This window comes from Antechinus flavipes, chromosome 3 (genome assembly GCF_016432865.1).
Source record: "Antechinus flavipes isolate AdamAnt ecotype Samford, QLD, Australia chromosome 3, AdamAnt_v2, whole genome shotgun sequence".
NCBI classification, from domain to species: Eukaryota; Metazoa; Chordata; class Mammalia; order Dasyuromorphia; family Dasyuridae; genus Antechinus; species Antechinus flavipes.
The window spans coordinates 560,749,577-560,767,534 of NC_067400.1; the positions used below are offsets into that span (position 1 = coordinate 560,749,577).

A 17,958-nucleotide genomic window follows, 5' to 3' on the forward strand; every position below is an offset into this window, starting at 1 on the left:
ACACTATCTGGGGCCTTTGGAAAAGAGACTTGCATTTAGCAGAAGAGCCTCTGGGCTCCGCCCTTTCACTCATTTTGTGATTTGGGGCAAATCCTGTTGGCTGAGCCTCAGTTTCCCCTTCTATGAAATGAGGGTATAAGGCTGAAGTGCCTCTAACCCTATTAGGGTTCTAACTCCTCGAGTCTTCCATTAGACCTGGCTAGGTGCAATCATCTTGGTGGCCACCATGGCAAAAAAAAGTGGGCATAGTAGGTCTCAAGACCCCCATTCACCAGGCCTTATACCCCTTCTCAGGTCTCACTTCTATATCCCTCTACCCCTCATTTTAAAATTGGGTCATAGGGCCTTTAAAAGGGCAGCCATAACTCAGTGGAGGGAGCAGCAGCTGGTAGCTAGAGGGCTCCAGGGGTTTGGCCTACCCAAGCTTTCTCACTGCGCATGCCTAGAAGGGGTGGAGTGATGGGAAAGGAGGGAGGGGCTGGCAGTACGCAGGCGCTGCGCGCAAGCGCAGTGAAGGCCCGCGCAAGAGGCTCGTTTGGTGACCGCTTTAAGAAGGGGGCAGGCGGAGGAATTTCTCCGACAGAAAATAATCCTCCACCCCGGGCCCATTAGACACCATTAACCCCCCGAGTCCCGGGCTCCCCGCGTCCTTTCCCTGCACCCCGTCCTGCCTCTTCTCCCCAAGCTGGGGAGTCAAACACCCCGCCACCTTCCCTCAGTGTGCGGGACCCGCCCCCTCCCCATTTGAGGGAGGAGAGGTGAGGCCCGGCCCGGGGAGGGCAGCATCGAGGCGCCGGTGCGTGTGCCGGGGAGGGCCGAGGGGGGGCGGCGGCGGGAGCCGTGGGGAAGGGTGGGCAGGGCTGGACCAGGGCAGGGGCAGACCACCAGCCCGGGGGTCGCCGCGGCCCGGAGTCGGAGCCGGAGCGGGAGCCGCACCGAGCGGCGCCTCCTCTGGGGCCCAACATGGCGGAGCGAGAGGCAGAGGAGCCCGGCCCCCGAAAGAGGGTAGGTGAGGTGAGCTCGGGGGTCGGGGTACTAGCGGGGGAGTGAGGAAGCGCGCACTCGGGACGGGTGGAGGGTCGCGCGGCACGGGAGGTCCCCGCAAGACTAGGGGACGGGGAGGGGGAGTCCCAGGAGAGGCGCAAAGGGAGGAGGAGGAGGAGGAGCTGACCCAAGAAACCCCCCACCCCGAGTGTATGTTGGGGGGCGGGAAAGGGGCCCCCACATGGAGGATCCCTGTCTTGGAGTAGGAGGTTCCAGAAAGAGATGTGTTAATCGAGGAACCCCCAGGCAGGGCAAAGGAGGAGGGGCGACTCCGTCCTGGATGGGGTGGGGAAAGTGACTCTTAGGCAGGTGGGACAAAGATCTGCCGTGAGGGAGGGGTAGTTGGTCTCAACTCTTTGGCCTCTTGTGGAGTGGTAGACTAGATTATCTCGGGGCGAGGTGGAGTGTACTTGTGCGGTGGTCGCTTAGTGGGGTGACGATGGGTTCGAGGGGGAGTCGCCAAATTTGTATTTTCCTTATGTAGAAAATCAGTGCTTTTGAAAACCCTGTAAGGCCTGAGTTGTTAGGAGAAAGGAGGAGCTTGGAGGCTTTCTAGTTAGAGTTAATTGGAGAACCGTTTTGTCAGAAAAACATTAATTCATTGTTTGTCCGTCCTGCCCCCTTTTAAACCCCTCCCCCGCTTTTATTGATATGAAGGGTACGATGTGTCGCTACCTAGAAAGAAGTGGAGGTTAAGTGTCAGGTTTTGTCGTCTGAAGGCTACTTTTTTGCCATTACAATTAAAAATACTGAGTTTTTTTGTTTCTAGTTGAGAATATTGAAAGTATGACATAAATTCTGACATTTCAAGGATGTGGTCCACCTCCTCTAGAGAACCACTTCTGTGCCTGTGTAACTGAATGTCTTGTTAAAGTTCTCCTCAGAACTTTTATTTGATTCTCAGTTTTCCCCTTCAAATTGAAAAAAATATTATTGTGTAAGATACTCAGCAATTAAAAAAAACACTCACTTTACTCTTATTACTTGGTAGACGACTGAGCACTAATAAATATTTCCTAAGAAGAAGAATTGGATCTATTGAATAAAAAGATGGCATTTCTACAATGCCCATCAATGAAAAATAAAATCAAGGATGCTGTAAGCATTTTACGTGTGCATTCTGTGATAATGGTAAATGTTTTCTTGTGTTTTTTCTCTACATCTTTACATGTATATATTATTTCTTGTAAATGTCTACAGATGTTAGTTACTACTTTTGAAGCCCCCCTTGTTCATAGGTAGGCAAAAAATTGAGGTCCTTAACGATCTTTTTTCTATAAGGTTGGAAAGAGGTGCAGAGCATGATGAATTTGCATATAAAATGCAGTGATGAGAACTTTTGAGTACTGATTGGTTTTTCAAAGTTATGAATGGGTTTAAACTTGGATCTTCATTTTACAGGAATGATGGTATAAGATAGCTGGGGGGATTATAATACTTTTCCCAAGAAGTTTTCCAAATATATTTTCAGCAACTGAGAAACTCAAGGTAAAGTACCTCTTTAGATTTGTAATGCTCACTAATAGGAGTTGGATACATAAAATTGATTAAAATTGTTATTCCTGTGATATTTTCTATTCTACACTTATGTAAAAGGTTAGTTAGCAATTTAGACTTAAAACAAAATCTTTCATAGATTATGAATGTTTCTTTGTTTTAAATTGATTTTAATGCTTTTAAAAGATGCCAGAATTATGGCACTGGAGATTGAGGTTATCTTTCCACAACAAGTGTGAGTTTCCTTTGCTTAGTTTCCCTTCTATGTTAGAGGAAAATTGCCTGTTTGTCAGGGAGTAGGTAATTCAACTTCTATATTCATTCAGTCTTTAATTTCACATTTGAATAGGTGGTTGTAGTAAAGTCATTGCTATTGTATCCATCATCTCTTATACATTTTGAACTACCAATTATTAGAATGATAGAACATAAAGGTAAAAAGAATAGTCAAATTGCCTCATTTTAAAGATAGGAACACTGAAGCCTAAAGAGATTAAGAACTGTGATTTTAAAATAATAATATAGATATTTGCTATGCTAATGCCTTCAACTTGAACAAGTCACATAACCTCTGTGGGTTTTAGTTTCCTAATGTGTAAAGTGAGGGAGTTGAACTAGATGTTTTTCTGTGGATCCCTTTTAGCTCTAAGTCTTTGATCCTTTGACCATTCTTGACATCAAGTTGACCCTGTTCAGAGGAATACAGCCTCTTTCTTGTTTGACAGCCATGGAGAATTTAGAGGTCAGATACAGGAATAGTATATTTTTGGTCTCCAAGGACCAATCTTGATAAGTTTGTGGATCTTCATTACTGGTAGGTAGATGAACAAATTTTTGTTTTTGCCAAATCCATTTGTGAATCCTTTATACTGAGGCATAGGAGAATTGCAATTCTACATTAATGTATCCATGCTGTATTAGAGATGATTAAAATATTATTGTATCTGTTATTAGGCACTAAAAAAAACTAATCCATTTAATAGATGATGATTAGATAATAATATATAGAAACTCTGCTCTTAATATGAACCTGTAATTATAATGTGGTATTGTCTACAATAAGAATTTGAATTGATATTTACATAGTTATGGTTTGTTTGCAGAGTGGTATTTGCTCTATGAAATAGTGTATAATCTCTATATTTCCAAATTAGCAAATAGATTTCAAGATCATAGGTCTTAAACTTAGAAAAAAATCTTATAGATTATGTAGTTCAATTCTTTATAGCTGAGAAAACTAAGGCTCAGGAAGGTTACTTGTATACACCCATCTGGGTTGTTAATAACAGAGTTGTGATTTGAACCCAAATCCCAAACCCTTGACTTGATTTATCGAGTTACATTGTATTATTACTTAGTAAGTGTTACCAAATTACATATGTATACCTTCATACATACATATATACATACATATATATATATTTATATTTATATCCTTAATGTTTTCAAATGTTTACACATTACTTTTCTCACTGTAACACTGTGGAGTAGGCAGTACAAGATTAACCAGATTTTATAGATGAGCAAAGTAAGATTGAGAGTAGTTAAGTATGGGAGTTATAATTCTTAAAATTCTTGTATAGATCTTATGAATCCAAAAATCCAGTTTATTTTCTTTCTAATCTGCCATACTGCCATATCTTATACTATTTTTTGGCTTTCAGGGCTTAGCAGATTGCCATTTAACAACATACGTTCAATAGGTATTGATTGATTTTTTTGGTAGGAAAGGATTACTCAATCTGATGGTGTTGAGTATATATAGACCCAAGTTCAAAGTCCTCATCTTTGGAATTTGGGTTTTCTCTAAGCCTTACTTTTTGAATAGTATCCTTTTGAATCCATATAGAGGATGTAGTTTTGGTTATAGGATTCATGCTGATACCTTATTTTACCAATCCACTCTAAAGATTCCTCATGCGTCCTTTTTCAAATTTTGGAACACCTTGGACTGCTATGTTAATCCATCTTGTGAGTCTTTGGAGCAATAAATCTCATTCATGTTTGGAAGATCTTGCTTCCCATTTAATATTTGAGATATTCTTTTCTATTAATGGTTAGTGTTAGCTCAATTATTGCATGGTACTAGTAAAGTTAGCATTTAGATAAAATGTACAGTATAAGTCAAAGGATTTGTATTGATAGAACATTGTTTATCTGTACAAATCCATTATTGCTACAGGATTTCTTAATTTAGACCATGGAATTTATTAGATTATTCTTGATTTTAAAAAGGATTTATTCGTGTATATAGTTCAATTTTCTGGTATAATTAGCCCATATATAATAAATTATAAATATATAAAAGTTATTTTATTTTCCAAGTTGATTGTTTCTCTGCTTTCACAAGTATCTCAAATTAACAAGTTAATGAATATTTGGGGATGTTTTTATAGTTAGCGGGGTAAACAAAATGCTTCCATTTTCTTCACCTTAAAAAAAATACATATTCTGGAGTTAGTTGTTTTAACTATACATGTGTATATTTTAAGCTTTTTACTTTTCTCTTTACAACTTTTACATCTTTACATTTTGAAAGTTTTAATTTTTAAAGCTTTCAGTGAAGTCAGCATTATAATTTAATATTTTGAGTAGTTGGTTCTCTAATATTTCTTTTTACATTCTGTAAAAGAAATTTGATTTTTTCTTTTTCAAATTTTCAAATGCAGTTTTTTCAAATTCAAACCTTACTTAGATTAAATTAATTTACACAAAGGAAATACTATTTTAATTCCTACAAAAGAAGCTATTGCTTTTAAAGTTGAGATGATTCAGCAAGCTTACATATAGTACCTTATATGGCGCAGTTCAGAAAGCAAAGCAGATAATTAAAATATATTTTCTGCCCTCATCTAATATATACAAATATTTAATAACTAAATAGTAAATATATATAATATAAATATATTATAAATATGCTATGGTGAACAATGTAACAATTATAATCTGGAATATAAGTGTTTATGAGAAAGAGCTTTTGTGGTCTGAATAAAAAATATCTTTGCAGAAGATCAGAGATAGTTTTATAGAAGTGACAATTGCGTTGTACCTTGAAAAATAAGATTTTAACAGCTGGACATGGGGGGGGGGAGCTAAAAATGAAGGGCATTTCAGGCATAGGGATAGTATGATCCAAGACAAGCAAATAAGTAACTGTATTACTCATTTCATTTACCCAATAAGGTTTTCACCTTTTAAAAAGATTGTTGTGAGGATAAAATGAGATAATATTTCTAAAATGTTCTGCTAGTCTCAAAGTGCTATATAAGTGCTACTTAACACGTTATTATTGTCACTATTGCATGTTACTTTATAAATTATATGTCAACATTATATTAAGATATAACATTGATATATTATATATTATGTTAATATATTATTAAAATATAATATCCAGTATTGGATCTATTATATACACAAATATATATATACATATATTTCAAATACCAAGTGACACTTGTTCTGCAATTTATAGAATTCTGGGGAAATTAACTTGAGCATTAAGTGATTTGCCCAAGACCATATAATATTTCTCAGAGTTAGGATTTGAATGAGGTCTTTCTAATTTTGGGTCCAGCTTATTATAATTCTGGATGTATCTCATAACAGTTATATGATATTGGAAAACTAACAGTATATATTGCAAGGCTGGTCTATTGTAAGATAAGAGTACCACTACTAATGTGCCATTGAAAATCATAGACTTTTCACATGTATTAAAAAAGTAGGTGGTATTTAATAGATATTGCTTATAATCTCCTTATCAGGAACTATCTTTTCTTTTTGTATTCTCAGCCAGTGTATAGCACACAATATTAAGGTGAGTGTTCTGTTTAGAAAGATGATCCTTTGGAGGATGCTATACAGTCTTTCTGGAATTATATTTACCTGTCTGTGAAGGAACAATCACTTTTGATAGATCATATTTGAGTGTCTTCTGCCTTTATTGGAATTTAGTTTCTTATTGTCTTATTGCTTTTTGTAGCAACACACAATTAGTCCTTTTCAGTGTTGTGCTTGTTGTCATATCTTTTGACTAACATACTTTGTGCCATCTTAGAACATTCTTGTTAAAGCAAAGAGCTGATTAGCTCTGTGAAGTCTGTGATAGGTTCTTGATAATAGGAGAATTGGGATCTGTGGTTGAGATTTTCCCATCTGCCAAATCCAGTATTTGATTGGCATAAGATCAGTGGCAGATTGTAAATGACAATCTTTTAGATAGACCTTTTCTGTTTTTGGTTTACCTAATATAGTGTTTGAGTCTAAATGTTATTTCTACCAATTTACTGTTAATAAACATAAAATTTTAATAGTAAATATTTATTAAATGATTCACAGTCTTTGGTATGTTGGAGGTATAATTCCTGGGTGCTTCTAGACAATTAACATTTTTTTCAGTAGTTTCATGTTGGTCCTTGTACCAAATAGTCGTGATATGATTAACCCATCTTTTTTTTCCTCCACTCATGTATTTTTTGGCTTAATTTATTTTGTTATAACTTGTTGGAGCCTATTGTCGTTCACTTTTTATCTCTCTGTAAACTTTTGATTGATCTTCAATTTCAGTTTGTCAAAGACTGTAGAACTCCATGATTCACAGCTAAGTTTAGTCAAAATATTTGCCTACTTTTCTTAATTTAGAGATTCTTAAATGTCTTGAAAAAAGTCACACACAAAGTCATTAGTTGTGCCAAGCTCTATGAACTCTTCTAATCCTAATGAACACTTTATTTGTGAGACTTCATTCAATAAAGCTTCCTTTCCCTCCCAGTTTTGATAGTACTGGTATTGCTGCCTAATGTTAATTAGTTCTTTAAAAATATAGTATCAGGAAAGGTAATCATTTAGAAAGAAGAGTCTTCATATCTATCCAGTAAGTAGTAGAACTTTTATAAATTGTCTGAAGTAGAGTTGTTAATTGTGATAGATTATTGACATTTGGTACCAAAACCATCATAAAATTGCTGAAAAAGAGTTAGTTTGCTATTAGTACCTAGGAATAATGTCTCCATAATATCAAATAATGGTGCATCATTTAATGAATATATTTGCTGTGAAAGTTTTATGATTATTAGCAGTGAATTCAATAAGCTTGAAGGCTGACCTATGGATAGTCCCTTTGCTTAATTAGTATATCTACAATGTCAGGTGAAGATAGTGGATAGACCTACATAGGTAAATTTATGAAAGTATTTCGATAAGACTTGAGTAAGAATGAATGAAATATAATCTGCAAAATTGGAAAAAGTGATATCAAAGATGTATTAGGTTTAGCTGTATTAGCCAATTGAATAAAATAACCAGATTAATTAATTTTTTGGTAATCATATCTTCATATCTTAACCAAACTACTAGTTTTGTTTTTATGTAGATTCTCAGATTATGTACATTTTTTTTTGTCTTATCCAGACTATTTAATGTTTCAGTTCTTAGAGAATTTTATTTATTTTTTTGCTGAGGCAATTGAGGTTAAGTGACTTACTCAGGGTCATACAGCTAGGAAATATTAAGTATCTGAGGATGGCTTTAAACTTGGATCCTCCTGACTTCAAGGTCAGTGTTCTGTCCACTACCATCTAGCCCATAAAGAGAATTAATTGTACTTATTTTTAACGATTATAGATTCATTACAAAACAATTTTAGGGCTAACAGAAACTTTAATAGTCATCTAGTCTCAATCTTCTCGTTTTTCACATGAGAAACCATAAGTTCCAAAGAAATGAAAAGTCATGTACCAAATTAGTTGATAAGCCCATATTAGAATCCAATATTTATACTTTTTAAAGAAAAAAAAGGGATATTCATCAGTTGGAAATGGCTTGTTATGATATATGATTATTATGGAGTATTATGGTGCTGTAAGAAATGACAAAGAAGGTTGTTTCAGAAAAACATGGCAAGAACTATATGAGCTGATACAAAGTGTTATGAGGAAAATCGGGAGAATTGTGCACAGTAACAACAATGTTGTAATGATGATAAACTGTGAAAGACTTGGTTATATTGATCAATGTGATACAATCAAGATGATTCTAAAGGACCCATGATGAAAAACTGCTCTTCACTTTCAGAGAGAGAATTGAAGAACTCTTGTGTACACATTGAAGTATTACTTTCTCATCTCTTTTTTCTTGAATTTTTCTTGAAAATTTGAAAATATGTTTCATATGGTATCACTTGTATGTTGCTTATCTTCTCACTATGGTTGGGAGGGAGAAAATTTGAACTTGAAATGTAAAAAGAAAAACCTAATTTGGAATTCTGCCCAAAAGGTTATAAAACTGTATGTCCTTTAATTCAGCAATATCTCTACTGGATTCGTATTCCAAAGAGATGATAAAATGTGCAAAAATGTTTATGGCAGCCCTCTTTGTAATGGCAAGGAACTGGAAATTGCGTGTATACTCATCAGTTGGGAATTGGCTGAATTAGTTATGGTGTATGAATGTTATGGAATATTATTTTTCTATAAGAAATGATTAGCAGGCTGATTTTAGAAAAGCCTAGAAAGACTTGTATGAACTGTTGCTGAGTGAAATGAGCAGAAATGAGAATATTGTACAGATCAACAAGATAATATGATAATCAGCTATGATTAACTTGGCTCTTTTCAGCAGTGATTCAAGGCAATACTGAAAGACTTGTGATGGAAAGAGCCATCCATATCCAGAGAGAGCGATGAAGACTGCATAATATTTTCACATTTTTGTTGTTTGCTTGTGTTTTTGTTTTTGTTTTCTCACGTTTATTCCTCTTTTGATCTGATTTTTCTTGTGCAGTATGATGAATATAGAAATATGTTTAGAAGAATTGCACATGTTTAACCTGCTGGATTGCTTTCTATCTAGGGAAAGGGAATGGGGAAGAGGGAGAAAAATTTGGAGCACAAAATTTTGAAAGGTGAATGTTGAAAACTCTTTGCATGTATTTGGAAAAAGAAAATATTAAAGAAAAAAAGAATTCTAAAAATAAATGACATTAAAATATTTTTAAGAAGGTATTTTATAAAAGTCTGATAGTATTTTAATTACAAAATATACCTCTGCATGTTTGATAGCAGAAAATCAATTTTTTTTTTGCTGAAATTTTGTTTTAAAAAATCTTATATCAATTTTTCATTTACATTATCATGGAATGAAAATTCTATCCTTTGATCATATAATATATTAGACCATTATTATGTAAAACATTCTTCAAAATAAGACAACTTTGAATCAATGAGAAGGAATAATCTTCATACTTATTCAGTAGGCAATATGACTTTGATGGAATTAGGATAGTTAATCCTGATGGATGATTGGATTGTTCATAAAAGGTCATTGGAATTTGAGTCAAAAAGGCCCTGATTTCAAATCACAGGCTCATGTGCACATGTGTGTGTGTCCTACCTTTATGTTTGGTGGTAGACAAATCATTTAAAAAACTCTTGGATTTTAGTTTCCTCACTTGTCAAATGAAGAGTTTAGATCAGACTACCTCTTGAGACCTTCTTTCCAATAATTCTAGATCCTTGATCACTAAACCATTTAAGGACTCCTAAGAGGGAGGTATTGAGGAGGGATAATAAAGAAGTTGCTACTTCAGGAAGATTACTATAGTGTCCAGCTTTTGGAGGGGAAAGAATATGATGTCCAAGGTTGTTGAACCATCAGGCTGTTTGGATAGTTTTGTGTTGGAATCCTTACAAAGTGTTAAGTCATTAGAATTGATAGAGACAATAATTATCTAATTTAGCATCGTTCAATGTGATTGATCTGATCCTACAAGGTGATATTATGGGCCAGAACTTGAAACAAGGTACTAAGTGTAATTGAGGATACAATGTTTAAATCTAGTTTAGAATTGATTTAATCCTACAACAAATAATGGTTTCCCAGTGATATAATGATTGGTGTGTACTCGGTGTACAGCATATAAGCAAGAAGCTCTCAGGAACAAAGAGCACTCTGAGAGATTGAGAGCCAGGAGTGAGTGGAGGCATCAGTTGAGAAGAATTGGAGAAAGATTCAGAGAGAGCTGGAAGCTGAAGAAAGCAGAGGCAAAGGACAAGCTGCAAGAGCTCTTGGAACCAAGGAGGGAGATAGGCCTCTAAGAAAACTAACTGGGCTATTTTGGAAGAGAAAATAAAAGATTTGAACTTTTAACACCTGGCTACATTTTGGAGTGATTATTACTTGGAACTGAAACTAAGGCTAGCTCCAGAAAACCTCCCCAAGAAACCTGCTCATAGAGAACGATCATATTTTAGAAAAAGAAGAACACCACAGTTTTGTTAGGTGGTTTCTCCTTAACTCAACCTTAAATCTTCCTCTTTAAATACCATTCTACTCTTAAGTCTGCTATAGACAGTTCATTGTTCTGTTACTGACATCTCTCAGAATACTTGAAGTCAACATAAATTTCTTTATCATTCCTCTCTCCTCCCTCCTCTTCAGGATTTTAAAAAACCAAACATCTAGTTCTTTCAATTGATCTTTGAGTATTATGTGCTACATTATTCTGATGTTGGTTACTTTCTTCTGGACATAGCTTCAGAATGTACCATTTTCTTTTTAAAAAATGAAGTACCCATAATTGTTGGTGAAAAAGCATTAAGCAACTTACTATGTTTAAGGGGCTATACAAGTGCCAAGGATAGTAAGAAAAGCAGAAATATGGCCCCTATCCTCAAGGAACTTATTCTAAACTTCTACTTTTAAGTTATCTGGCTCTTCCATTGTTTTCTTTTGATTTCCTATTCCATAGGTAACAAACTGGATTTCATCTTAAACCTTTTCCTAAGTCCTCCATCTTTTTGCATCACTGAGATCTGACTCTCTGCTGTTGATAATTTCCTTGTCCTCTCTTTACAACACTCAATGATTTCATTTGCACTCATACTATTGTGGTGGAGAACTAGGCTAATACTTTGTTCCCTATTGCCATTCTCAGACTTTTCCTCTTACTTTCATCACTCAGTAACCTTTCTGTTCTTTGAGGTTCTATCCATATATATCATCCAGTTAAATTCTGGTAGTGGTTGTCAATAAAAATCCAGAACACTCAACCCTTATTCTTTCCTTCATGATAAGGGACTTCAACATACATACAATACTCTTTATTTTCCCAGTTCCTCAAATTATTTCCCATGACTTGTTTTTTCCTCACCAATACCATAGCTACACATATCTTTAATCTTGTCAATCACACCAGAAATGTTCTATATATATATATATATATATATATATATATATATATATATATATATATATATATATAATCTTTGAAATTCCTGGTCATAATATGTCATTCACCTTTTCTTTCTGCCTTGTTACTCCAAATATTTTTCAACTTTACTGTGATATCCAATTCCTCCACTCCTCATTTCTCTTCCAGGCCACCATCATCTTGCACTGGCTCACTCCCTTTTTCATCCTTGCTCCTTGGGGAAGCATTTCAATTCTGTACTGAGTTCCATGCCCCATTAACCTAGTTTAAGACCTTGCTCTTCATAATCCTAGCCTTGGATTATTCTCACTGTGTATTGCTCTTTATTCATTCTTCTATGCTATAGACTGAAGCTGTAGGAAATTTAAAAAAAACCCAACAAATCCAGCATATTAATTGAACCCACTCCAAATTAATACTACATAATCTCAACTGGAACTTCTCTGTGTAGCAAGGCAGGTCTTTTCATCTTCTTAATTAACTAACTATCCATTCTCACCACAGCTACTTTTTTGTACTTTTTCATCCTGCTCAACCATGTCACACCTTTTCTTCTCCCCTTTAGTCTCAGCAGAGAAATTTGCCTCATATTTCTTTCAATTTTTTTTCTTTTTAATTTTTTTATTGAAGCTTTTTATTTTCAAAACATTCTAGGATAATTTTTCAACATTGAGTCTTGCAAAAACTTGTGTTCCAATTTTTCCCCTTCTTCCCCCCCCTTGCCTCATATTTCAGTAAAAAATCTCTTCTCACATTACCATGTTGCCTTCTGCCTCCATCTCCACTTCCACCTTCACTTTCACTTCTGATTCACGTGGAAAGGTGGCCCTTTTTGCCAAGGCAACCCCTTCAACATGCCCAAGTGATCATATTCTATCTCATCTTCTCTAGCAGATTGACCCCTCTTATCATCCCTACTGTTTTGTCTTTACTTAGTTTCTCCCATCTGCTGCCAATAAACATGTCCATATCTTTCTATCCTCAAAAACCCCTCATTGGATGTGTTTTCCATCTTCATTTGCTATCCTATATTTCTCCTCCTTTTGGCTAAAATCCCTTCAGAAGAGTCTCTAATAATTACTTCTAACAATTACCTCTCAACTCTTTTTAAAAGTCTTCTGACCTCATCATTTGAAACTACTCTCTCCAAAGTTAGTAATGATCTCTTTTAAAATGAAATTTTAGTAAGTTTGGACATGTATACTAATATTGTATTTAATTTATATTTTAACATATTTAACATGTATTGATCAACCTGCCGTCTGGAGGAATGGGGGGGGGGGAAGGAAGGGGAAAATTAGAACAAAAGTTTGGCAGTTGTCAATGCTGTAAAATTACCCATGCATATAACTTGTAAATAAAAAGCTATAATAAATAAAAAAAATGAAATTTTAGTTTGTTTTAAAATCCCTGTTCTCTTCCCCCAAAGCTTTTATTCTCCCAGTTAAAGAAACAAAAGGGGTGGGGTCAGGAGAGGAAGCACCTGACATAATCAAGCAAAACAAATTATTTTTTTGGCCAAGTCCAAGCAAGGTCTTAGTTTGCACTGAACTGAGCTCAACTTTTTGATATCAGGAGGAATTGTAGTTTGTCATTATGTATTCTATTTATTTGTTTGTCTGTTTTTTTTGCTGATGCAGTTGGGGTTAAGTGACTTGCCCAGGATCACACAGATAGGAAATGTTAAGTGTCTGAGGTCAGATTTGAACTCAGGTCCTCCTGACTTCAGGACTGGTGCTGTAATAATCACTGTGCCACCTAGCTGTCCCTATCACTACATATTGATTCCAATTTCTAAATCTTTCAAAGTTGTTTATATAATATTGTTCTTATTGCATAAATCTTTTTTTTTTGTTTTGCTCACTTCATTTCAATTATTATTAACCTTTCCAGATTTTTTTGAAACCATTTTTTCCATAATTTCTTACAAGTCAATAGTATTATATATCTTTTGAGAATAAAAGGCTTTAGTGAAATATATATATATGTATATATATATACACACACACACATAAATTTGTGTGTGTGTGTGTGTGTATACCATGATTTGTTCAACTGTTTGCCATTTGATGGCTTTGCTCACCAGTTCTTTTCAACCATAAAATAACTGCTGTAAATATTTTTGTATGACTGAGTCTTTTAAAAAACTTTTCTGATCATTTGGGGATTGAGGCCTGTTAGTGATATAACTGTGTCAAAAGGAATAGTTTCATAAATTTCTAGGTAGTATTTCAAATTGCTTTCCAGAATGGCTAGACCATGAATCAGCTCTACTTGCTTGAAAGTGTCTGTTTTCCTATAGCCCTCTCCAGCTTTTGTCATTTATTTTTCCATCTTTGCCAGTCTTATGACTGTGAGGTATGATTTTCTAGTTATTAAGGACTTAGAGCATTTTTCTCACTTTTTTTTTCCCCAGAATGACATAGTCATATCTTTTCACCATTGATCAATTAGGGAATGGCTCTTATTCTTATATATTTGAATCTTTCTCTTATAGATCTTAAAAATAAGATTTTTATCAGAGAAATGAGCTGCAAATATTTTTTCTGATTTACCCGTTTCTAATTTTTATCAGAGTTGGTTTTGTTTGTTCAAAAAGCTTTTAATTTTATGTAACCAGAAGAGTCCATTTTACTTCCTATGTAATTTCTTTTTCATTCCTCTAATTTGTTTATGATGTTAGCCTTTCATATCTAAGTCATATGTTTATTTGGTATATGGTGAGATATTGGCCTATATTTAGTTTTGGTCAGACTGCTTTTCTATTCTCCCAACATTTTTTATTGTATATTGAGTTTTTGCCCTAATGATTGGGATCTTTGGGTTTATCAAACATTTTGACAACTTTGTTTCTATATATTTTGTACCTATTTTGTTCTACTTATCAGTCTTTTTATTTTATACTTAGTACCAAATTGTATTGATGAATACAGCTTTGTAGTAGAGTTAGACTTCCTTGCCAATTCTTTTCTTTTTCTTTTTTTAAATAGCTTTTTATTTAGAAGTTATATTATGCATGGGTAATTTTATAGCATTGACAATTGCCAAATTTTTTGTTCCAATTTTTCCACTCTTTCCCCCAGATGGCAGGTTGACCTATACATGTTAAATATGTTAAAGTATAAATTAAATACAAAATAAATATATATGTCCAAACAGTTATTTTGCTGTATAAAAAGAATCGGACTCTGAAATATTGTACAATTAGCCTGTGAAAGAAATCAAAAATGCAGGTGGACAAAAATAGAGGGATTGGCAATTCTACGTAATGGTTCTTAGTCATCTCCTAGAGTTCTTTTGCTGGGTATAGCTCCTTGCCAATTCTTTTCATTAATTCCCTTGATATTCTTGATATTTTTTGTGTTAAATTTTTTAGCTCAATAAACTTGATTGCTATTATATTGAATAAGTAAATTAATTTAGATAATATTGTCACTTTTATTATTCTGACTTAATCTTCCCATGAGCAATTAACATTTTTCTAATTATTTAAATGTATTTATTAAGATAATAATAGGGTTTTTTTTCCCAAAATACACGCAAAGATAATTTTCGACATTCACCTTTGCAAAATCTTGTGTTTCTCACCTCAACCCTCTCCTAGATAGTAAGTAATCCAGTATGGGTTAAATACATACAATTCCTCTAAATATATTTCCATCTTTATTCTGTGAAAGAACAATCAGATCAAAGGGAGAAAAATGAGAAAGAAAAAAAAACCCCAAGCAAATAATAACAACAACAAAAAAGGTGAAAATACTAGGTTGTGATACACATTCAGTCTTCTTAGTCATCTCTGGCTGCAGATGGCTTTTTCCATCACAAACCTATTTGAATTGCCTTGAATCGTCTCATTCTTGAAAAGAGCCAAGGCCATCACATTGATCATAGATGTATTAATTTTTGTAAAGAGTATTCATATAACACATCCAGCCATTCTGGAGAGCAATTTGGAACTATGCTCAAAAAGTTATCAAACTGTGCATACCCTTTGATCCAGCAGTGTTTCTACTGGGCTTATACCCCAAAGAGATACTAAAGAAAGGAAAGGGACCTGTATGTGCCAAAATGTTTGTGGCAGCCCTGTTTGTAGTGGCTAGAAGCTGGAAAATGAAAGGATGTCCATCAATTGGAGAATGGTTGAGTAAATTGTGGTATATGAATGTTATGGAATATTATTGTTCTGTAAGGAATGACTAGCAGGATGAATACAGAGAGGACTGGCGAGACTTACATGAATTGATACTGAGTGAAATGAGCAGAACCAGGAGATCATTATATACCTCAACAACGATATTGTTTGAGGATGTATTCTGATGGAAGTGGATTTCTTCGATAAAGAGAGCCTTAATTGATCAAAGATGGACAGAAGCAGCTACACCCAGAGAAAGAACACTGGGAAATGAATATAAACTGCTTGCATTTTTGTTTTTCTTCCCGGGTTATTTATACCTTCTGAATCCAATTCTCCCTGTGCAACAAGATAACTGTTCGGTTCTGCACACATATATTGTATCTAGGATATACTGCAACCCATTCAACATGTAAAGGACTGCTTGCCATCTGGGGGAAGGGGTGGAGGGAGGGAGGGGAAAAATCGGAACAGAAGTGAATGCAAGGGATAATGCTGTAAAAAATTACCCTGGCATGTGTTCTATCAATAAAAAGTTATTTAAAAAAATAAAAGAGTGTTCATATAGTTCTCGTGTATATCTTAATTATATGAGTGAAATAATGGGTTATTTTAAATGAAATGTGCCTTTTAAACTCTTACTGTTAGCTTTTTTGGAGGGAAATATATATATATATGGTTTAAGTGATTTTATTTTATATCACTTAACTTTGCTGAAGTTGTTAATGTTTCATTTTGTTTTTTAGTTTATTCTCCTTAGTTCATCATGATAAAAAATTTTGATTCTTTGGGAGTGGGCCTATGCTTAAACAAAATTTATTTTTCTTCTCTTATTGCTATAACTACCATTTCTGGTAGCATGGTAATGGTAATAGTGGACATCCATTGTACCTTGTGTAGTTTATACACTTGTTTTATTTATTAATTTCATTTTGTTAATCTTTGATTTTCAAGATTCTTCTTTGAAGGATTTTAGTTTGTTTCTTTTCTAGGATTTTTTTTTTAGTTGTATGCTGCTATGTTGATCTGTTTTTTCTCTTTTATTGATGGAAACATTTGGAGATACAAAATTTCAACTAATTACTGCTTTAATTGCATCCTGAAAATTTTGATATGTTAGTTGATTGTTGTCATTGTCTTCATTGAAATTATTATTTCATATATAGGACTGCTTGCCATCTGGGGGAGGAAGTCGAGGGAGAGAGGGAGGGGAAAAGTCGGAACAGAAGTGAGTGTAAGGGATAATGTTATAAAAAATTACCGAGCCATGGGTTCTGTAAATAAAAAGTTATAATTATTATAAATAAATAAGTTGGGGGGGGAAGAAATTATTGTTTCAGTGATTTGTTCTCTGAGCCACATATCTTTATTTATTTATTTATTTGCTGTGGAGATTGGGGTTAAGGGACTTGCCCAGGATCACACAGCTAGGAAGTGTGAAGTGTTAAGTGTTTGAGATCAAATTTGAACCCAGGTCCTCCTGACTTCAGGGCTGTGCTCTCTCCACTGCACCACCTAACTGCCCCATCCACATATTTTTAGAAAAGTTTATTTTTAAATTGTTTCAGATACTTTTATTGAGTATAATTTTTATTGCATTATAATTTGTCAGAGATGTGTTTAATGTTTCTGCTTTTCTACTTTTGCTTGTGAGATTTTTATGTATCACTACATGATCAGTTTTTTTTGAAGGTTCCATGCACATCTGAGAAATATGTATACTCCATTCTGTTCCTGTTTAATAATATCCAAAGAGCTATCTTATTTGACTTTAAAAAAATTCTATTTAGTCCTTCATTTCTTTTTTTCTTTAGGTTATTTGAATCTAAGAAGTGTAAATTGAGATTTCTCACTATTATGGTTTTGTTCTCTATTTCTCTGTATAACTCATTTTCTTTGTCCTTTAAGAATTTAGATGCTGTGTTGTTGGTCCATATATATTTAGAATTGATATTTGTTCCGGACTACTGTCAAAGTCAAATAGAAATGTATCCTTGTAGGCCACATTGATGTCAAAAACCACAAATTAACATTATGTTGTATTGAGTGTTTATTTTGTTAAACATTTCACATT

The 17,958-nt window shown here is 34.5% G+C and overlaps 1 protein-coding gene across 4 annotated transcripts in view; it reads left to right on the forward strand.

Moving 5' to 3' along the window:
• The first annotated feature begins 847 nt into the window (after positions 1 to 847).
• The window catches only part of ZMYM4 (zinc finger MYM-type containing 4), a 122,053-nt gene continuing 104,942 nt past the window's right edge, over positions 848 to 17,958 (forward strand). For 3 of the 4 annotated variants that reach the window (XM_051987653.1, XM_051987655.1, XM_051987654.1), the window contains exon 1: positions 853 to 1,005. In XM_051987653.1, coding sequence (XP_051843613.1) covers positions 964 to 1,005 — 42 coding nt within the window. In that variant the 5' untranslated portion in view covers positions 853 to 963. Of the gene's footprint in view, positions 1,006 to 17,958 lie in introns of all 4 variants that reach the window. The other variant, XM_051987656.1, reaches the window with a different exon arrangement.